The sequence below is a fragment of the Neltuma alba genome, unplaced genomic scaffold, assembly GCF_004799145.2.
Source record: "Neltuma alba isolate B1F8T4 unplaced genomic scaffold, ASM479914v2 tig00001855_pilon, whole genome shotgun sequence".
Classification (NCBI taxonomy): Eukaryota; Viridiplantae; Streptophyta; class Magnoliopsida; order Fabales; family Fabaceae; genus Neltuma; species Neltuma alba.
Window position 1 is genome coordinate 26,253 of NW_021632643.1, and position 24,484 is coordinate 50,736.

General features: G+C 32.6%; 1 protein-coding gene across 1 annotated transcript; it reads right to left on the reverse strand.

The window, feature by feature from the left end:
• Positions 1-798: 798 nt before the first annotated feature.
• On the reverse strand, positions 799-3,952 carry LOC114712877 (inositol 3-kinase-like). The gene is made up of 2 exons (XM_028897441.1): positions 2,906-3,952; positions 799-1,278 (listed from the first exon to the last, which is right to left on the reverse strand). Exons 1-2 carry the CDS (start codon positions 3,764-3,766, stop codon positions 1,018-1,020), a joined length of 1,122 nt encoding a protein of 373 aa, XP_028753274.1. The 5' UTR covers positions 3,767-3,952; the 3' UTR covers positions 799-1,017.
• Positions 3,953-24,484: the final 20,532 nt, after the last annotated feature.

Below are 24,484 nucleotides of genomic sequence, written 5' to 3' on the forward strand. Positions count from 1 at the left end.
TATGCTTCTTCTTGTATCAGTTTCTTCATTATATTTATTTCATCCCTTTTCTAGTTTTGTTGAGTGATGATACCATCTTAATATGCATGTTCACACATCACTGAAAAGCTTGATTATATTGAGTTGTTCACTCAGTTGATGTTTATACGAATATGATTGATATCTTGGGAATTCAGGAGACACAAATTGGTTAGTCTCTTGATATCTACCTTTTATAATAGAAAAATAAAACTCACCATTTACAAGAGTCAACATGGCATGCCTATTTAATAAGGAAAGGTCTTGACATATCAATAAAGTTGTCACTAGTGACTTGGCAGTAAGGTTGCATAAACAGAAGACCCAACACAGATCAGCTCCTCTTAGGTGTCAAATATATTCATCAATTAATATTCAGCAAGTTTCATAATCATACACAATTAGTACTTATAATTTGAAGGAAAAATGATATTAGAAAGACCAATTGCGTATGGTTATGAAACCTTATAAAGACTTCATTAATAAAAGTTCAACTTCAGCGGCCAAGACAATACCTGAAGTGTTACTTAAAACCAAACGTTTCATTATCCCTTTACACTTTATTAAGATGAAGGAAGGAATATCATTTTTTGTTTCATTTTTCCTCATTGATATCCAATCTCTAAAGATAAGAAAAGTATGGGAGGAAATTGAATGTATTTCCACATATAATGTTTCACTCCTAAAGAGATAGTAATAAAAAGAGATAACTACTAATGATTTTGCATCCCAAACCATGTGCCTTAAAAAGGGATTCTTTTCCTTAGACTTAGAGTGTACTAAATGGGGCCAAATTTTTATTGGCTTCAAGTGGATTTTAATTTTTAAGCCCACAATTTTGACAGCTGTGAGCCGAAAATCTGAAAGTTACATCAGCAATGAGGGATAAAAGTGGAAACTGGTGCAACAAAAAGAAAGCACCATCATGTAGACTGAGAGAAAAATAAAATAAAAAATGCAGATGTACAATACAGACTGAGCTCCAAAGGTTTCAAAATCTCACGACTCACCATCATTAATTTCTATTGCTTCTTCTTGAACAGATTTCACCAACAACTTTGTGTTCATACCATTCTGCTTCATCACTTTAGTAGGAGAGTTTGGTGGATTCCCCTCAGATTCCTGAACGTGACGCATAATTATTGCTTTTGCAGCAGAAAGAGATGCATAGAAACGTTCTTCATCAGGTGCCATCTCAAAACTCAACGTATCATCCTTTCTTTCTATATTCCTTCTTTTGTGAATCTCATCCTTAACCATCTGTTTTTGAAGGGAAAAACAGAGAAAAACACCATTATATTTTGATATATTCTCAATAAAATACAAGTAAACCAGGTCAAGTGTAGTGGCATACCCAACACATAACAGCATTCTATCAAATATCTTCATAATGATTTCGCTGGAGATTGTCCTCAATGTTACCGTGTTTTCTTAACTTCAATTTTTCTAGATATTCACTAAAAATTGATGTTTATGTAATGCAGCAGGATCAGACAGAAGGCCAGATGAAAGAGGGAGAGAGGTAAGAATATCTGAAAAACTGACAATTTAAGATATAATTGACTATAGTCCCCCATTACATTGGAAGAGCTTTGTTGTCTATTTGAGATTCAATTCAGATTCATATCTAGATTAATTGGTAGTACAGGACACCGAATGGTTCTTCATATTTTAAAAAAAAAAAAAAGAAAGAAAAGAAAAGCCAAAAGAAAAATAAAAACAGAGTGAGAGGCTAAAGTTTTGCAATTGTTGCAGGCCCTAAGGTATGCATCCCAAGAGAAAACTAAAACCAAAAGATATAACAACCACAACCTAAGGTAAATCCACAAGGAAAATCTTAAAATTTCATGTTTTCACGCATATGACAATAATAATTTCCCACTACTTAGTAGAGTTCTCATTATTAAGTCTAGCTGCATCAAGATTAGGTAAGACCATAGGAACTTGAGAAAGAATTAGTTCCAACAAGGACATAGATTAAAAAGGAATTGATCACTAAGAATACAACGCATACACTGAATCATAATCTCTTCATCAAGGGCTCAAAACACATTAAGTTTTATTCCATGAATGATACATGTTGAGTACCTAGAGGTAAAGATATCCACTATAGACTATGCTAGGAGATGAAAAGCAAAGCCATTGAATTTTAAATTTTGAATTTTCAATTATACCTTTGAATGACATATAATTAAAATAGCATCTGTTTTCCTGAAACTGTTATGTAAGGCTATAACGTAGTGAGGAATATAAGGTGCTGTCCTAAAAAAGACGAGATAAAAGATTTTCATATAAAAATTTCTAAACTCAATAGGCCAAGAGTTTGAGCAAACAAGCATAAACAGCTCCTTGCGATACCTCATAGAAGTCATTGATTCCAGCTCATCAAATTTTCACGTACTTCCACAACCGACTATTTAGGGCTTCAATGAAAACAATGGCAAGGGAAATTGAGAATTCCTAAAGTTTCTCCCAGATTAAATGCATACTGAAAAGTCTATTTTCATTTACACATTACAAAAAGATGAATGACAACATATCCTTTTCATTTAAGATTTTAAAGCATAGCTTTGAGTGCTAACAGGCCGCCATTAAATGCTAATCTGATACCCAAAACAATAGATGTTGTTGCAACCCATGTCAATGATTCACATTCTCAAAAAGTGTCTTCCTTCAATATTTATATCCAAATTTTCAGAACAGCTAACACGACGGGCAACATAAAACGCGCATGATAAAAACCAATAAGAAACATCCTCCATCCTTATATTAGGTTTAGTTATATGAGATTAATAAGTTTTTTCTGTCATGATAATACAAGTTACATACACAAAGTAACGGAAGGAAATAGTATTTCATTGGATATAAGGTATTTTGAATTGCTAACCTGGGACAACAGAGTGTTAAGCTTTGGAGGCCCCACTTGGGACACAGTCAAGGAGCCAAAGAAGTTGCCCACTATTGCAGCATCAGACACAACTAAACCTTGAACCAGTCCTGCAACAAAACCACCCAAGAAACTGTCCCCTGCACCTGTCGGATCAACCTGGCTAGCCGTAAACGGCGCAATTTCCATGTCCCCATCTTTCCAATACACCCGACACCCCTCTTTTCCATGCGTCACCACAACACAGCAAAATTTCCTCACCTCCTCCAAATCAATGAACATTGCCTCATCCGATGATGCTTTAAGGAACCCAATACGTGGCAAAAGGTGAAAGAACCCACTCTCCTTCAACGCAATAGGCTTCACAGTCCCATCAACCGCATCGAATGTACGAATCAGAGCCTGAACATCAACAAACACTTTGTCACAAATCTCAAGCATTCTCTCCAGAGTCTCCGGCAATATTTCCCCACCAACACCAACTGCCATTCCAAAATCGAACCTTGTTTTCGGAAGGTCCGAAACCCTAATCGCATCGCAAGCGCGGACCCGTTTCAAGACCCGATCCAAGTCCCCGGATGCATCGATATTCGAATCGAAATATGCATGAAAGACAGTGGTTTCGGACGAGGGTACCACAAGGGGAGGATGGTTTGTTACGTAAGCAAAATCCGGCCCCACCTTGGCGACCAGATGGTGTGAGATAGAGAAACTGTCGAGCACGGCGGAGATAAACGAAGTGGATCCACCGATAGTCTCTGCGACGACGGCGCCATCTCTTAAGAGGACGTCGTGGCAATAATTTCCCACAATAAGTCCCCGAAGATTGGAGTTTTGTGGGGCTTCGGAGTATCTCAACATGAGAAGCCTGGTGGAGAAGGGTGGCGGATTTAGTAGGCAATGTGAGAGTGAGCATGTGGGTGGTGGATAAAGGTTAAAGAGGAGACATTGGTGACGAAGGAATTGGAAACATGGAGAGAAGAGACGTGTAGGTTACAGTAGACACAGAAAGAGTTCGTAGGCGAGGGATGAGACTGTGTCACATGCATTTTGGAAAAGATGACGTGCGCCAGCAGAAGAATGGAGGTCGGCAGGCAATCGAACATGTAATTCAAAGTATCAGTTTACGGGTCAATATAATTTTTGTCAAATTTTGGCTTAATTTTAGTTTTAGGCTCCCGAAGTTTAAGCCCATAATTTTAGTTCTTAAAATTTAGTCCCTTTTAAACTATTAGTAGAAAAGTATAATTGTATTAAAATCTGCTAAATTATCATAAAGGATATTAAAAGTGATGATATAGTTTACCACATAGCATCTAACTAGATCTTGTATAAATAATAGATAAAAAAATTAGGTCTTCAAAATGCAACTGTTCAAGGCCTGTTTTTCTTTATTGTTCATCTAAGGAATTATTAAGTACGCTGCGTTTTGAGAATTCATTTCCCTCTATATAATATATAAAATCGTTCCTTGTATTGCATTTTGAGGATTTGCTCTTTTTTCCTCTCTATTATTTATATAAGATCCAAGTAGTTTTCATTTGATAAATCCACATCATCACTTTGACGCAATTTATGACGCTTTAATAGATGTTAACATCATTACACCGTCAAGGACTGACGTTTTGAAACAGAATAAATTTCATAGACTAAAATCATGAGTTTAAAATTTGAAGAACTAAAATCAAAATAAGACCAAATTCTAAGGATAAAAAATTATATTAACCCTAAGTTTAATTTAACAATATCTATACTACATCGAATCCTTAATATAATAGTTAATTAACTAATTTGAGTATATTAATAAAATTAGTTAAGTTAATTATTTGTAATAAATAGGTATTTTTTCTAAAATATCCTTACTAATCATGTGTATTAGTTAGAACTATCATTTGATGAAATATTTAACATTTACAATTACTACAAGGATTACTTCAGAAGAAAATAGATAAACACGCGAGATATAGTGGATTATGGTGTTATATATTTTAAGACCAAATTAAATATTAAATTAGTTCTTATATTGAGAGTCAGAGGTAATAATATTTAGGGAAAATGTCACTCAATCTCTATATTTTTTCGACTCAATTATAATGTATTCCCTAATATTTCAATAATTTATAACTTAGGTTGAGTAATCTTACCTGGCACAAAAACATCATCAATATCATTAAAAAAAACGAACATTGGGCTTTCAAAGTTCACCTCAGCTTTGAAATAGTGGCAATAAAACATGAGCTCATGAAACTCCTTCTCTCCTTTGTAGTCACACTCTCGACCTAAGAACACATTCGCATAAACACTCTCTCGACTTCTCACATCTGCGGCTGTATAGGCATTATAAGAACAGTTTCTCAAGCTCTCTCATTCACATTCTTCCTTGCCCATAGGGATGACTCATGTATTAAAATCCGGACCAGATTGGCTGGGTTGGCTCGGAAACTATCGATCTAGTCATTTATCCTGTCCAGTTGAATAGTTGATGTTTAGACTCAGTTGAAATCTGACTTGGCGTGACTCGGTATAAACCAGTATGAACCTGGATTAACGTAACCCATTGGCTGTGAGAGAGTTACGGCCTATGTTTTTATTCGCCTAAAACACGCCAGAACGCTACAAATGATGAAGAAAGATTGTCCAGAAAAAGAAGAAGAAAGAAAAGGACAAAGAGAGGGAAATAACATAAGAGATGTGAAAAAAAAAAAAAAAACTTGCAGTTTGAAGTCCTGAGAAATCTTGATAAAAATAAGTGAACAAAAAATTTCTAGGGTGACAGGTATGTGAGAGAAAGAAAAAGGACAATTTCAAGGATGTTTGTTGTCCTCTGCGAAAGACTGAGAGAGACTGAAAAAAAAAAAAAAAATATATATATATAGAAGCAGCATCAACGAGCGGGAGTGCCTAAATTGCAAACAATGAATAGGAAGAGCTGCTTTTTACACCCAGGATAGGTCTGAGCCTCTGACATAATGTGGTGCTGGCAGCTCAATTTCTTTTTTTTTTTTTTTTATGCTTGCCCGTGAGTCATCCCTATCCAAGCCTTTAATAAAATATTTACCTTCCACATCTTCACTTCACATATCTGCTAAGCCCGTCACCGATCACTCAATATGAATTATTTGTAAATAATAAAATATATACAAAATTTGAAGAAGAGGAGGGAACTAGGAAGCGGAAATTGGCATAATATATTCTGAAATATTACTTTTATTAAAATATTTTTTAGAATTAAATGTGGTCTTTTATAAATTTTATTTAAATTATATTTTTAAATTATTAGCGGTCTGACTCCGAGTTAATTCCGATCTAACCCACTAACTCTTAACTCACTGTCTTAACCTGTTTAATCACCAGTCCGGTTTTAAGTACCTTACTTTTGGGTTAAATAGGTAGGCAAAAATATTTGAGCTGCGCATAGTTGCAGGAGTCATAGTTGCCTTAAGCCTCCCATGAACCACACGTCCCAATAATCCACTTTTCATACAGGATTTGCAATGAATTAAGGATATATGAAATTTTAATTAATGACGGATTTTCATGAATAATTTGATTTTTTTTAAAAAAATAATAAATGCCATGTGGTGCCTCAACTAACCGCCCCACCAGCCGCTCTCCACGTGTCACTTCTCACCTCACTTCTATTGCCATGTGTCATTATCATATAATTTCTTCTCAAATTTGACTCCTCTATGACTCGAATAGTGAACCTTATGTATGCATGCATGTCTTTGCCAGTTTAGCTACAATGAACTTATAATTTTTTTAATACAAAATTCAATATATATAAAATATATTTTATCCAAACAATTATACATACTACCTATTATTAAAAACTAAAAATAAGTTATATGATAATTCTAATTTTAACTATTAATATGACAAAATAATTTTAAAATATTTGTATTACTTTTTGGGAAAAATCACACGTAAATAATCTAAATTCTTATTTGGATTATTAGATTTGTCAAAACCTTAATCATGTCACTTGACTCAAAGGAGGATTTTAAAATTTTATGAAATGACTATAATACACTTTTTTCATTAGAAACCTAGGGAGATGAGAATTTTTATTATTCGTGCATTGTGTAAGAGCTCTAAGCGAGAGAAACTTAATATCTACTATTACAAAGTGGGAAAAAGTGATTAAGAAAGCAACTATGAGCTAATTTTAATATTAAATCATCCCCCCAACCCTTATAGTTTTGTTTCGATGGAAAATTGTTAACTTAGAATTGAAACTTGTTAACTTCAAAATGAAATATGTTAATTTTTAAGATTGTAAGGTAATAAAATTTTATTCAAAGATTTATTACAAGAATGTTATGGGGACAAAAAAATTATTAATTTAAAATTGAAACGTGTTTAACTATATATTAAATAGAACATCTCAATTCTTAAGGATGTATTTTAATCAAGTTTTATTTAAAGATTTATTACAAGTTTGTTATGGAGAAAAAAGTTGTGAATTTAGAGTTGAAAAATGTTAACTATAAAATGAAACATGTTAATTGTTAAGGTTGTATTATGATCAAATTTTATTTAAAGACTTATTGCAACTATATTCTGGAGACATAAACCTGTTAGTTTAGAATTAAATCTTATTAACAACATAATTAAATTTATTACTTTTCAAGGTTATATTACAATCAAGTTTTATTCAAAGACTTACACAAATGCATCATGGAGATAGCAAGTTGTTAATTTAAAATTGAATATTAACTACAAAATAAAACATGTCACTTTAGAATTCTTTTCTTTTGGTTTGTAATAAAAGAGACATTAGAGTTATTTCATGAAATTTTAAAATTCTTTTTTAGGTCATGAGAGCTATTTTGGAATTCAACAAATTTAATAACCCAAATAAAAATTTAAGTTATTTAAGTGTCTTTTTAAGAAAATTTCCCTACTTTTTATTTTATAATGTTTTATTTCTTTGAAAAATCATTTTTACTATAATATCAATTTCAAATGAAACTAATTTTGAATTTACATCGTAATAATCTTTTCATAAATATATTTTTAAATTTAATTTTTATTTTTAATTAACATTGATTAGACATACAATTTAATTATATATGTATTATATTACATTATATTATATTATCTATTTGTATCTAGATTTGATGAAAGTCATTTATAATTAGTAAAAAAAAATCTAATTATTAAAAAAATAACTATGATAATAAAATTATTCTATTTAAAAAATTAAATGATTTTGAATAGATTATACAATAAACACCCTTCTCCTACTTATATGGGTATCCTACATAATTTTTTTTGAGAAAATATTTGTATGTACCATTTGTCTTTCAGTTGAAAACTAAAATCAATCTATATCGTTAGTTATTAATTATATTATGATCAAATTTTATTGATTCATCATTCAAATTCAAAATTCACTTCAACATTAGTTTGATCTATAATAATAAATTGAGATGTTTATATAACTTCATATGTTGGTTTTGAATTACTATTATATATTACATCTTAATATAATGTATATAATACAATTATTTATTTTTTATGTTAATTAATTTATACAAAAAATTTATTAATATTCTTATCATATTTTTTTAATTATTATTAATGATTAAGAGGAATTGATTTCAATAAAACATAAAACAAATTTGCATAGAAATCATCTTTCTATATCAGTATGTGTCTAATGATGAAATAAATGATGATAATGATGATAATACCCTTATTAGCACCAACTTCATAAATGTATCAATTTATTTTTCAATTAAAAATATATTTAAATCATTATATTGTTAATTATGTCATTATATAAATTGTTGTTAGATTATAATCTAAAATAGTAAACTTTTAAATTAGTGACGAAATTAGTAACAAAAATTTCCATTGCAAATATTCAACGACAAAATTAACAATGAAAATTAAGGACCAAATTTTTTTTGTTGCTAATTCCATCACTAAAAATGTTATAACTAAAATTAGTGATAGAAATTTCTGGTAAAAAAATTCTATCGCTAAAAATTTACCGATAGCGACGAAATGAAGTATACAATTTTCCATATGTTAAAGTCATGTAGAAACAATTTCTTAGCTATTCATATTGTATAATCATATTGATTAATTTATTATATATATTATTAATTTATCATACATAGTTGTAATAATATACATACAATGTATGATATATCAGTTGGCTCTCATTTCCCTCCTCAATTTTATGTTATATTTTTTTATGGCAATAACACAAGGCAGTGTAAAGAGGCTATGCATAGGATTTTGTTTCCAATGTATGGCCATGGAAGCTTTGAATAAAGCTAATATTGGATCTTCCATCGCCCTGGATCTAATATCTTTCTTAAAAATTTTTTTCCGCTTTTGCGGCAATTCACACAATCAGACATTTTAAGTTTTCATAATTACAAACCTAAAAAAAAAAAAAAAGGTGCGGTTTTGGTGTAAGAGAAGTGGCTATAGTCTATAGAACACGGGATTTACTTTTTGAATTACAGAAATAAACACTAGCAGCATGACGATTATAGTTTAAGCCCTGACAACCACTTACTTAAAAAACTTTCATACCACTAAGTTTTAAGACTATTGATACTTATCGAATTCATTACTATAAAACATCTCTTCTTGCAGTATTCATTTCTTCACTTCATAACATGTAGCCTTGTAGCTCCTTTCTCTCATATTTTACTTGATCACTCTAATCTCTGGGTTATAAACTCACATGTACAAGTACAGACAAAAAATCTAGTTCTTTTTTTTGGTGGAACAAAAATGTAGTTCTTTTTAAGCTTTTTGTCAATCTTTTAATGTTTGATTCAATAATATAGTGAAGATTGCACCTGTAGCAAAAGACATGCTTTACTTTTTGAGAGATTCAATTAAAGTTCTCCAGAATAGTCCTCTGTTGTAGGCTCATGTTGTGAAGATTTTTAAGGCGGTAAGTTCATAAAAGCAAAAATTTAGTCATTACCTTCATCTTCATCTTCCTTCACATGAAACTCTTAACATATACTCTGAAAAGCAACAACATCCTAAGCTATTTTAAGACTAAATGTTCATGCTTTTGTTCATAGTATGTGACATATCATAATTTCCATTATGATTAAAATGTGTGAATGCTATGATTTGTGAATTTAGGCTTACGAATTAACAATCCAACTTCAATAGAGAAAAGGTGGTTACGTGTGATTGAAGAAACTGATATAATGGATATAAGAAACTTGATTTAAATATATATTTTAATAATATATTAGTCCTTAATATAAGACTCGGTTGATTAATTTGAGAAAATTAATAAAATTAAAAATTATTAAATTATAATATATGTTACATGATCTTTTTAGAATACTTATTGGTATCATTAATTATATTATATATTAATTTACAAGTCAAATGAATTAATTTACAAAATGATAAATATACTATTTTAAAGTAATTTAGTTAACTTTTTTAATTTTTTTAAATTAGTTAACTGGATTTCATATTAAAGAGTCTAAGCAGTATATAATAATTATGAAAGCATTGTAATCTTGTTCATCATGAGAATTTATTTTTTTTTCAATTTCAACAATTATTTATTTATTTACTTATTTACAATATTATAAAAATAAAAAATATAAACACAAAAATTCATATACGATTCGGTGGCCAAAACTAATTGAAAAAAACACAACGATTAAACCATAGGGAAGACAATTGAAAAGTGTTTGCTAGATTGGGGAATTGATAAGGTTTTCACCATTACTATGGACAATGCATCTTCAAATGCCTCAGCATTGTCATACTTGAAGAAGTGATTAAGGAATTGGAAGGGATTGGTTTGTGGTGGGAATTATCTACGCATTAGGTGTTGTGCTCATATTCTTAACTTGATTGTTTGTGAAGGCTTAAAGGATTTGAAAGAGAACTTTGAAAGCACTAGAAGTGCTGTTAGATATGTGCTCATCTCCTACATGTTTTGCAAAGTTTAAGTGTTTTGCTGAGGCTGAAAAAATTGACACAAAAAGCCTTGTTTGTTTGGACGAGATGGAATTCAACCTTCTTGATGTTGGAGGCAGCATTGAAGTTTCAAAAAGTGTTTGAAAGAATGAATGATGAGAATGATGACTACTATGCACACTTTAGCCCCCCTCCAAGGCATGAATCAGAAGCACATGATATCAATTTGATTGATTCACATGAGGTACCTAGAAATAGGCTGGAATCACGTGATTTCTTCAGGCGAGCTCGTGATACTAGGCGTGAAGATAAAGAGAAAAAATGTGATGGCTCCCCGGTGGTAGAAGATTGGAATCATGCACGAGTATTGTTAAAATTCTTGAAGGTTTTTTATGATATCACATTGATGTTCTCAGCTTCCCTTAGAGTGACATCAAATTCATGCTTCCATCAAATTGTCTGTGTTCAACAGATGTTGGAAAGAAATATTTTGAATTTAGATTCCCTCTTATCTAATATGTCTTTCAACATGAATATGAAATATGAAAAATATTGGGGCAAAGTTGAAACTATGAATCCTTTGTTGATTGTGGCAGTTATGCTAGATCCTCGTTACAAGCTGGCATATGTTAATCACATATTTGACAATTTGTTCCATGACAATGAAGTTTGCTTGGCTATGAAGGATAGGGTCAAGGATTGCTTATATCATATGTTTGAAGAATATTCTGCCTTTGTTGGGATATCTTCTGAATCCAACACTACTTCATCTCCTGCTGTGCCTTCATCTTCAGTAAGTGCTGTAGCAAATGTGGATGATCATGATCCAGGCTTTCAATGGTTGGCAACAATCAAGTAGAGAAATTCAAATGATTCTCAAACTGAGTTGGATAAGTATCTTGCTGCTGATTCTAATGATATCCCTGCTGATTTCAATATACTGGCTTGGTGGAAGGCAAATTCTGTTAAGTATAGAATCCTCTCTTGCATGGCACATAATGTGTTGGCCATCCCAGTCTCAACAATTGCCTCTAAATCTGCTTTTAGCACGGGAGGTTGTGTGGTTAATCAATATCAAAGCTCATTGTCACCTAGAATGACTGAAGCATTAATTTGTTCACAAAATTGGCTTCTTCCTAGTCAATCACTATCAAACTTGTTGACAAGCTTTGTGAATTTGATAATTTTGAAGAGTCATGTAACGTTTTAAACATAACAAGCCTTTATTTAAATTTATCATATCACTATAAAATTATAATGTTTCTGTTTTGTGTCTTTTTTTCCTAGATGCTTCATGTGTCACTAATGGTGGAGATAGATGTTGCTGTGTCCATGGAAATAGAGTAAAGCAAGGATTGAGTTCATAGTTCACTGGCATGTGCTGTGTCACTGATTATCATTCCATGTTTTGATATTTGCTGTTGTGTGATGGACTTATAATATTTGATATGGGTATGCATTTTGGTTTTATTATTTAGCTATGACATTTGATTAATCTATGGCCTTTAAATAAGCAAACTTTGAGATTGATTATATTCTCATTTGATATTTGCTTTGGTGTAATGGACTTTCCTTCTGCGCTGCAGTTCTGTGTATTCAAACTTGCATTTTGCTGAAAACTGTAGCACGCATAAACCAGCAAGTTGCAAGCTTTCAAGGCTTAGTGTGATGGACTTGTTTGATATTATATTATGGACTTTAATGGTTGCTTTATAGTTTTATTTTTTTATTGTATTGTTTACAGTTTATACTTGATTTTAATTTGTAGATTGTTTTAAAGTTATTCTTATTTGGAATTTGGTATTCTCATGATGTTATTCTGTTTAGGACAAGTAGATAGGAATTTTTTATATAATAGATTAGAAATTATTGATTAGGAATTAAAAAAAAATAGGACAAGGGATATAGACTTGGACTGGACTGGACTGGACCTATTGGACCAGTAACCCGATTCATTCTGGTCCAGTCCACCCAACCCAAGGAATAGTGGGTTCCTCACCGGGCAGGATTGGTCTTCAAGCTGGGGTGACTAGCTCGAAGATCAAAATGGACCAAACCACGACCTAATGCCCTGCTCGGCCTGGTCTGGTCCATGTTTAGCCCTATTAAACATATTATATAAACTTTATTTATGCATATTATATATATATTAGGAAAAATGGCAAAAAAAGACCGTCAAAGTAGAAAAATTATAAATAAGGACCCATAACAATATTAATATGGGTTTTGACAATAATTTTTTTAAACCAGTCCCTGTGTGTAATTTTTCTATTTTGACGGTTTTTTTTGGGTAGTTTTTCCCCATATATTATTCAAAATATATATTAAAAAAAGGAGACAAATTTTTTTTTTTCAATAGGAAAGAGGACTGATTTGTGATTGTCAATTGTGGTCTGTGGATCCACACAAATCGTTTACGCTTCTTCACTTCTTAATTCTTATTGTGTATAAAGCATGTTGATTTAAAATGTGACCTTGCCAACAACAAAATTAAATTTAATCTAACCAATAAGGAGTCACGTCCTTACGAGTTTTTAGAGCATAACTCACCTTAACTTTATATTAAAAAAAAAACATGACTCCACTCACTGACTCTTTGCTCAAATCATCCATGAAATAAACAAATAAAACTAAATAGGAAGTTATATATATGGAATATGAAAATGAATCACAATGTTCATGATTTATGAATAGTATAATTTTTTATAAGTTGACTTCGTTTTATGCGCTTAAAAATATTCAAGAAAGGTTATTAAGCATAATTGCAAGTGAGATACTCCTCCGGTCCTAAATGTAAGACCCTTATACTCTCCTAAATATAAGACCCTTATACTAGTGTGTATAAGGGTCTTACATTTAGGACCGGAGGAGTATATCGTTAATGTTTTTAGTTTTCTAGTTTTTTTTAAAACATGTTTTATTTTATATTTTTAATGAGGTTAATATTTCATATAATATATCTGAGAAAAATAAATATCTCATAGCGTGCTAAAGTAATTAGAGAAATACAGCCATTCAAAGTCCGTTTTTAGTCCATAATAATTTCTATAAAATAAAAACATATGCCTTGTTATTTTTTTTATTTGTTTTCCAACATCTGCATTGTTATCACATTAGTCGGAGTACATATTGGTCTCAAATAAAAAATAATTTTGTTGAAAAATTAAAAAACAATTATTTTTCGCAAAAAAAATTTATATATTGACGGACTGTAAATTCGTTGGCAATATGTCTACGCTGGTTCAAATCCAGCTCGGCCCAATAATTCGCCGATCCACCGTGAAATGATGTAACCATTTGTTGTTCTCCGGAAATGCCCAAGCCCAACATTTATTAATTTAATTTACTATCATGATCATCAACGGTCAAGAGGAAAGCCTTTTCCTGAGAACCTTACTACCACCGCCTCAAATTCAACTCAAATGCAACGGCTCTATTCACTTCTCCCTTCTCGCAACGTCTCTCTGTTCTCTCAACTCTCATTTCTGTTCTCTCAACTCTCATTCTTCTTCTCGCTCGTGCATTCTGCTTCCGTCTCTTCTTGTTTTCTCACTCTGCTGTTATGGATAACAGCGAAAGCGTTCTCAATGCAAAAATGTGAGGCGATGATTACTCTGATTCGAACTTTATTTTTGGTTTCTTTCACCTGCAGATAGATTGATTTATTATGAATATAGGCAAAGATATTTTGCTTCCTCCTGGCTACTAAATTCAGAGTCTCCAGAAGCTTATGAGAGAAAAATTGGCCGAGTTCGTCTGTGTGAACCTCGCCAGAATACTGGCCTTCAAGAACAAGCCATCAATATTGAAGGATTACCCTTCTCCTACTCTTGAATGCGAATCCTCCAAGCGCTTGAGAGATAAATTTTTGTTCAGAATCGAAGCTTTCTAGTTATAAATTTTTTTGCATATTTTTCCAGTCTGATTGTAAAGTGTATGTGGTATTGAGTTCTAAGGGTCTGTTAAAATGGTTTCGAAGATCCAGAAGGTATTAGCTCTTCCTTATCTCATAGACGACTTCTTATTAAATTTAATGTGCTGCGGCAGCCATAATATTCTTTTTATTGCCCTTGAAGACGATGCAGGTTTTTGGAATTACTTAGATGACTCTATTTCATTAGATGACAAGGAGAATGACCTGATTACCGGTGCTTAAGGTAAGCCTTGAGCCATTTGCTTATCTGTATTGTATCCTTTGAGAATATGAAGAGATTAGTTTTGAAGTTAAAGGCAATCATGTATCTATGTTAGGTAAATATTTAGGGTCTTTGCTAAGGATTTTTTTTTGGGCCCGCCCAATTAAGTTTGTATATGTTTTGTGAAAAATTTCTTATTTTCTGTTGCAGTGAATTTCTCTCGTCTCCGGCTATTATACTATTCGAGTGAATTTTTCATTGGTCTTGTTAATTTGCTGGCCCAGTGTGCAGCTATGCACATTTTTGGCTCCCTTTTAGCTTCAAGGTTTCCAAACTCTCATTTTCAGGAGTTATAGTGTGTTTGTTCTTCTGTTTCTGTGATATACATATAGATTCTAAGTGAGGGACATATGATTTACCATCTTATGTAGTTTTAGAGTATATCTTTGCTTTGCGTGGAACAATTCAATCACCATTAGTGCTCCCATAACATCTTTATCAGAACCAGATTTATGGCTGCTCACTTGATTTGTTGTAGAACTGGCTCTCCATCTTTGCATTGACAAATAAGTGAGTACATCTCTTGATTTTAAATTTACTGTACTGGCGTGGCAGCATCCTTTGCGTTGCCCATAAAGACGTTGTTGTATTAGACGACTTTGTTTCCTTTTTACAAGTGCTTAAGCCCTGTGCCCTAATTACAAGTGCTTAAGCCCTGTGCCCTTTTCTTTATGAAGTTAAAAGGCAATCCACTGGTACTGTTCCAATGAATTTTTAATTGGGTTTTGTTACTTTCACATTTCTGGTTTCCCCTCGATTCAAGGCTCTGAAAATCTCCTTTTCAGGAGTTTTTATGATATCTAGGCCATGAGAGAGGGAAAGAGGGAAAACGTAGAGAGTGAAAGTAATTTCTTCAATCAACTGAGCTCAAAGTAGTACATGTGTAGGTATTTATATCCCTAACCCATGTTGTTAATCTCCATATGACCTTTCGAACAGATTTAGTTACAACTATTCATCTAACAAAGCCACGGGTGCCCTGCTATCATTATCTGCTATCATTATCATTATTATTCATGATGCCACTTATCATTTTGAGTGAGGAACATATGATTAAATATGATAGTTCTAGATCATATCTTTTTTGCCAAGCGCGAGTATTCTCTTAGTTTGAAATTCCGTTTGAAGTACTGTTGGGCACTAAATGCAAGACACTTGAAAATTCGATTCTTGAAAAAATAAGAAATTAAAATAAGGAATTTGATAATTACTTTGAAAAAAATAAGGAATTTGTTCTTATCTTACCCACCCTTGACTAGTCTCATGAATTAAACCAAGAATTAAAACCATCAATGAATACTTTATGAATTTGAGAGGTCTTTAAAATTTGATAAGGCTAGTCAGTGTCATGATCATCTGAGAGGTCTTCAAAATCACATTGATCATAATCACAGTTTGAATCACACATTTCTGGTGCGTAATCCTAGAAAAGTGACAATTTACATGGGAAACAAAAAGTAGGCTTTGCAACAAGATTAACCTTCTTGTGAGGGCTTTTTAAAGATGGACTTAATACCATTTGGAAATCTCTATACGGTCCAAGGAGTAGTGGTATGAACATACTTATGGATAGAGTGAAATTGCTTTTTCATAATTATTGATCCATTCAAATGGCATTAATTGAGAAAGTTCTTCTTTAGCAAGTTGACAGGGATCTGAATATATATATAATAGAGGCTTCACTAGATCTTTTTGCTACCATTTGATGAAGAAGTAGTCATTATGGCTCTTGTGTCTTAATCTGCTCCAACTATCTATACATGAATCATTAGCCTCTAAGAGAGAGTTGGTGGATTTAAAAGTTTCATGTAAGAAGAACACTTCCATTACTAAGTGGTCAAAAGAACAATCCTAGTAGTTGCTAGAATGCTCACATGTAGATGGGTATATCCTTGATTTATCTAAGAATATCTATTAAGGGTCGAGAGATTTTGAGAGTGACATATTGTTAGACTTTTGAACAACTTTTGTAGGAGGTGGTCGTCTGGTAAAAAGAGCATCTCTATTCACGGTTACTGGCAGTAGATGCTCTGGGCTTAACCAAAGAGCATCTCTAGTAGAGTTTGGAAAATGAAGATCAAGAGCATCTAAGAGTTTGGATCTAAAAGTTTTGTTGTAAGAATAATACGTTAATTGTTGAAACAAGTGTAGCTAGTATCCAAAAGAATAGTAGTTGTTGGTCTACCCTTCCATTTTCATTGTAAAAACACCCATGATGTCCTTGTGTTCTCTAAGAATTGGCAGATTCTTTAGAAATGTGGCTTAAAGACAACTTCTTTAGAAAGAAAGAAGCGTTAGAGATAGGGACTAAGAAGTGGCAGATTTGTTGGAGAGAGTCTTTTTGATATCTAGTGGAAGGAAAAAAAAAGTCTAACGGGATAAAGGAAGTTTTTTTTTCACTCATGTTTCAAAGCACCTTTTTATTTTGTTTATTAAGCAATCCTGGCATAGTTGGTGTATGTATGACCTATGCTTTTCTATTAAATTTTTCCATCTTCTCCAGCAAGTATTTTTCATACACACATTTTGCTTAAGGGTTTTTCTTTCCCTATTATAAAAAACAATTGCATGATTGCATGTTATCCTCTCCTTTTCTTTGCCAGCTACCTCACAGTTTTGTTCCCCTGGGTACAGCCGTAACCACCCTGAAAACATGTTCGTCGGGGAGAGGAGGTACTTGCATCCTTATAAGAAAACACGTCCACGGGCTGCACCCTTATAAGGAATGCTTTGTTCCCCTCTTTAGCTGATATGGGACCATGATACGGCAGACAATATCCACTAGGCCCCTTGGTATCAAAGCCAAGCTCAGGTCAGTGTGCCAGTGATGGGCGCTGGGCCCCTTGGGGGGGTCAATTGGTGCAGATACCTCTCCCCCTAAGAATGCATTTTTTGGGTGGCGCGCCTAGGGAAACAAAACCCCAAGGTGAGCCACCTATACCAAAACGAACAATATCCCATATAGTGACGTGTTGGGCTTACATTGTTTTGGGAGTCCCACATCGGCTGGAGAGGGGAATAAAACATGCCTGCCTCTCCCCCATGAACATGTTTTCTGGGTTGGGCTGTTACAGCATGCCTTATAAGAGTACAAATACCTCTATCCTGTGGATGTGTTTTCTAGGTGGCTACGGCTACACCCAAAAAAACAAAACCATGAGGTGGCTATGGCTACACCAAAGCAGACAATATCCATATGGTGAGGCGAATAACTAGATTGAAAATTTACTGTTCTTTTTTTAGTAACCATGGTGTACCAAATGAGTCATCTAGGATTGGCCAAACCTTTAACTCATGATCTCCTCTACCACAAACTTTAATGTGGGTCATGTTAGGATCTAAAAGCAATAAAAAAAAATTAGTCAAAATCTTGATGGCTCATTGAGTACTGAAATGGTGTCAAAATTTGTGTGTCAAAATTTGTGAGCAAGTTAAGAGCACCTTAAGTTCAATGGTCTCAATATAGAGTATTGATTTTCTTGATGATGCCAAGCAGTGATAGCTAGTGGTGATAGCTTAGTAGGCCTCGCTTATATGCAATAAAAATTATTGGGATGACAAATATGGTCTTGACTTTGTTCTCATCAGACAAAGTTTAGTTGAAGAAGAGAATATATAAGTAAAGATGTGATAATAAAATGAACTAACTAAAAGTTTGTTCACTTATATATTACGTGTGTACTTAATGAAGTCTGAACCTTATTATCGTAATATGTACCTTTTTTCCTTGAATGATAAAGATTTGATGTTCCTGCTCTTTGGTAATTGCAATATATACTTGATACAGGATTTTTCCCCTTTCATTTACAAAACAAACTAAAAGTTTTCTCACTTATACTAATAAAGATTTGATGTTCAACTCTTTTTTGGTACTGACAAAATATTTGAGCCTATCCTTCACAGTGCTTTGATTTATGTTGATATAGCGATAATCTTTGCTAGTAAACATGTAGAGAGCAGCAACCACAATTAGAGAAATATTATCCAAAGAGTATTTTGTTGATGGCGAATGATCTAGATTTGAACAGTCTTCAGGGCAATTGGCCATGATAATACTAAGAAGGGTTCCTATCAAAGCAATTTTGGTACGATTTATAGGAAGTATCTAAAAAGGCTACTCTTGCAGTAGTAGGGATGCCTTTTTGTCCATATATCTAGATGCGCATATCTTGTTCTATGCACGAGTCAATAATGGGTTGAGGGATCTCAAGGGTGACATACTGTTCGGCTATAGTTGCATGGAGACCATACTAATTAAGACGAGAACTTTGAACAAGTTCCTGTGGCGGATTTAGTAACAAGAGATCAGATAAATCAGGTGAAAGATCTTTATTAATAAAGATCTTTGTCAGTAATAAATCAGATAAATCAGCTTGGATGAAAGAGAGGATGATAGACGAACTGGTTCTAAAAGTAGATTCACTCTTAAGAAAATCATGGTTAAGTGGTAGGAATGCTTTTTTGTCCATAAAGGGCTAAGCAAGATGTACTACCCCTATGTGTAGATGCGCATATTCTTGCTCTATGTATGACTCAAAGGTTGAGAGATCTCAAGGGTGACATGCTGTTCAATTGTAGTTGTATGGAGACCACACTAATTGAGACAAGAGCTAGTAATAAGAGATCAGATAGATCTGGTGAAAGATCTTTGACAATGATAAAGAAAGTAAGGGCTGATGCGGGCAAGATTATCAATCTTATTGCTAAGGGTGCAACGAAGGAATAAAGGAATGCTGTCAAGGGAGTGAGAGGATGACAGATAGGTTCTATAGAAATAGAAGTAGATTCACTCATGATAAAGGGTTCTTTCTACTCTTAAGAAAATCATGGTATTATACAACTTCTTATCTTTGCATTTAATGCTAAGATAAGATCGATCACATGCATATTTAAACTAGAGAAAGTTGTGAAATTCTAGAGCTCATCAAGTAAAGATGCAAGACATGTCATAGTTGTGGTTCTTGATAATATTCTTTAGACATTTGTGAAAGTCTTTGTAAATCTCTTTTCTCAAGATACCAACATTTCATTTCAAAATATTCTTGGTAATGTCTATGAATAGCACCAAGAAATGATTCAGGACTTTCACATCCAAGAAGTTACATATAGACATAGGGAACTAGTCATATGAGAAACAAATTTTGCAATAACTTGCCTCAGAGTAGTCTTGTCATCTGAAGATCTCTTCATTTATGGGGAGGAAGGTCATCAAAAGTGAACCAGGGACTTGAAGATGGTCTATGATTATGCTTATCAATACAGGCAATTTCCTTTGTGACTTCATCTTTAGTTCTTTAACTAAGGTGGCTCTCTTAGCTGACCAATCGTAGCGATTTTTGACAAATTTGCAAGAAACTATTTAGTACAGCAACTTTTAGTTTTCTATTTGGGATAGAGTCTCTTCTGTCATTGCTTCTGTAAGAATATCCTTAGTCATCAAATGAAAGAGGGTCATATTGATTTTTATTGAGGAATGAGATAGACCCTAAAGAAGTAGGAGCAAAAATAGTTGCTACAGTCATGCCTTTGGCAGAAAGGAAGGAGGAGTTCTTATTTTCAAAGGTCTTTGAGGTTTGATATATTAGAAGGTAAGACCAACACATTCCAAGGGCTGTATATGTTAGAGTAGAGGTAGTGATTGAAGAATGATGTTGAGTATTAGGAGGATGAGATTGACTATCAGAAAGATAAACAGTTTTTTTTTTTCTTTGACGGTTTCTTGGGTTCTTTGAGGTGCTGGGATATATTGGTAAGGAGTTTTGAAGACATTGTCATAAGCTTTTTGGTACCTACATATACTAGTTTTAAAGATATTATCATAAAGATTTGATATTCATAAAATGATATGTTAGTCCATACCTTTTTTCTTCACACAAGAAACACCATATTTGATGTTTTTAGCTCTTTGGTACCTGCAATAAATTATACTGCTTGTTACTCATTTAGTATTCATAAAATGAAATATTGGTAATGATGAATTGATGATGTTCTCACTATTTGGTACCTGCAATATACTTGATACATGATTTTTTCCCCCCTTACATTTCTAAAAGTTTGCAGGAGAAAATTTTAAATCTCATTATAGTAAAGATTTGATATTTATAAAATGAAATGTAGGTACATATCTTTTTTCCACACAATGAACACCAAATTTGATTTTCTTTTTTTTTTTTTTGGGTACCAACATATGTACTAGATATAGAAATTCCCCCCCATATTTTAAAAGCAAACTAAAAATGTTTGTTACTTATTTATACTAATTATGTACTCAATAAAGTTTAAAATCTAACACTCTAAAGTATTTTTTTCATGTGCAACCAACAATCTAAAATATGCAATGCTCCTTAATCCTTAAATCTTTTTAAGAGAACAAAAGCAAGAAATTATATATAATGAAAATGGAAAATATCACAAAATAGATTTTTAAAAGAAACAAAAGAAAGCAAACGTTGATATCATTGTTAATAAAAGATTAATAAAAAAAATGAAATATTTAATGTGAAAGAAAATGATCAAGCAAGATGATATATTTAAATTTCTTTTTCATCTGAATACAGAAAAACAGAAAACAATTTGGGCAAAAAAATGAATACAAACAAGAATTAATTTAATGTGAAAGAAAATTTCATCGTTCTCAAACTAAAAATATAATAAAGCATACCTAATCAATTTCTCCCTTTAATGTAATAGCATCAAAAACAAAAAACTAAATATAAGATGACACTAAAACAGGAATCAAGAAACAAAAAGTTTCCGCAATACGATCCAACTGTTTCCTCAATTGAACTATTTTTTTTGATATTGCTTACTTCAGAAGCCCAATGAAAATCTACTCTTGTCCCACTTAATAACAATACAATAGTAGATGCTATAACATCGAGCCACCCCAAGGTACTTGATTCTATTGTTTAGGAAGAAATGTTCACGACATTTCGTAAAAAATAAATAAAAATTCAGGACATTCACTCGTTAAGAGAGTAAAATTGACTGTTTATATATGCAGTCTAAAATATGAGGGAAATAAATCCTTTCTTAGCAAGAGATACAATTATATTGGATAAATACGATTGAGGATAATAAAACCATTACTAATTTAACCATATATTTATAAAACAGAAATGTTCATAGCCACACAGTGAACAGGCAAATTAACAAAACCAATTGAAAATTCAATAGAACAGTACAATAGCAGAGACGACAAGAAACTTTGATCACTCACTGCAACAGAAAATAAACTATTGTTCACAAAACATATACAAACTTAATTGAAAAAAAATGAATAAATGTTCCCAAGCAAAGACCCGTAATTTATATTCTCAACAGCTGCTTTACAGATAAGCAAAGGGTTCAGGGCTTGCCTTAAGCACTAGTAATCAGGTCATTCCTCATCGCATGAGACAGCTAATGGAACAGAGTCATCTAAGTAATTCCAAAAAAACTACACCGTCTTCAAGGACAACGCAAAGGATATTACTGCTACCCAGCAGAGCAAATTTAACGAGAGTCTTCTATGGGACAAGGAAGATCTAATACCTTATTGGGTCTATGAAATCATTTTAACAGACCCTTAGAACTCAATTCGACAAACACTTCATAATCATACAGGAAAAATATGCTAAAAAATTTATAACTAGGAAGCTTCGCTTATGAAGAAAACAGATACCTGAGGAATAATATCTCGCAAGCGCTTCGAAGATTTGCATTCAAGTGTAGGAGAAGGGTGATCCTTCAATATTGATGACTTGTTCTTGAATGCTAGTAAATTTTCTCTTATAAGTTTCTGGAGACTGTGAATTTCGTAGCCAGGAGGAAGCAGATCATCTTTGCCTTTATTCAGAACGAATTGATCTATCATCGCCTGCATTTTCCCATTGAGAACATTTTCGCTGTTGTCCATAACAGCAAAGAGATAAAACAAGAAGAGACGGAAGCGGAATGGGTGAGGGAGGAGATTGAGAGCTGAGAGAATAGAGAGACGAAGGCGGGGGGATTTCAATCAAAAGAAAACTGTAAGGAAAACTAGCCGTTGATAGGAGGGAGAGGTGAATATAGCCGTTGCGTTTGAGGCGGTGGTAAGGCTCACGGAGCGTCACGGGAAAAGGGTTTCGTCTTGACCGTTGATAAACATAACAGAAAATTAAATTTATAAATATGTCCCTTGGATGCATAAATAATTTTTTTTTTATCTGAGACCTATACATGTAATCCGACTAATATAATAACAAAAAATTATTATTATGGACAAAAGCGGATTTTGAATGCTGCTGTATTTAAAATCATCGTGTTAGTAGACAAAATTTAAATAATTTTATTTTTTCTCAGATATATTGCAAAAAATATTAATCTCATTAAAAACATAAAATAACAAAAATAATGATGAAAAGAAAAGTGACTGTATATTGTGCAAGAATGTTAGTGAGTTTTATATTGAGGATAATTTATTAAAAATAAAAGAATTCAGTGTGAGAATGAAAAAGCTTTTATACAAAATATGAATGGGAAATAAAAGCTTAAAGAGAACGTAAATGATGAATAAGAAAGAAGGGCAAACCTTCAAAAGAAAAGTGCTAACTTTGAAGAAATGATTGTATCTTTCAATCATGCTTCATGACTTTTTTCCCAATATCTTTAAGCACATGATACGAGATCAACTTATAACAAATTATACTCCCTCCGTTTCTTATTATAAGAAACATTTGATGCTTATAGCATGTTCCTATATATAAGAGACACTTAAAAGTTGTCTCTATTTTTTTGTATTGATTTCCTATTTTACTCTTATTTATTTTGCCTCCAACTCATACTCTCTCTCCCTCCCACTTCTCTTTCTTTTAATAATTTAATTGTTCTCTTCATACTCTCTCTCCTTATTAATGGGGGCATTGTTGGAAAAAATATTATACTTTTTACACATTAATTGTTCTCAACTAATTTTAACTGTTTTTTTAATCAACATAATTTGGTTATTTGTCTCTTCTAATAAGGAACGAAGGGAGTACTATTCATGAATTCTTTTTCATATTCCATCGGATGATAAGTAATTTCAATATATAGCTTTTTTTTTTAATAAAAAAAGAAGATTCCTTTTTAACCTTGTCAAAATATATATATATATATATATATATTGGATTGGTTGGCATGAATTAGGATCAATAAAATTAACTAGATTTGCTTATAAAATTAATCGATTGAAAATAAACCAAAAGCCCATTTGGAGTAGTTTATAAATAACTTTTCAATTGTTATTTACAAAATATGAGTAAGATAAGTATGTAAGAAAAGTTTTGTCTCGACTCATATGAAACATGCTTATAAGTCTTAATTGCTAACCCTTTTGGAGTCTCACTTGGAAGTGGCCAGGACCCCAATGTATTCGCACCTTCCTCTGGCTTATGCTCAAAAACAAACTCTTAACCAACCAGGAGAGAGTTAGAAGACACATGGTTGCAAGTGGAAC

Coding starts and splice junctions, on each gene's coding strand:
- LOC114712877 (XM_028897441.1), bottom strand. CDS start 3,766: ATGTTGAGATACTCCGAAGCCCCACAAAACTCCAATCTTCGGGGACTT. Junction 1,279..2,905: donor TTAACACTCTGTTGTCCCAG/GTTAGCAATTCA, acceptor CTTCAAAAACAG/ATGGTTAAGGATGAGATTCA.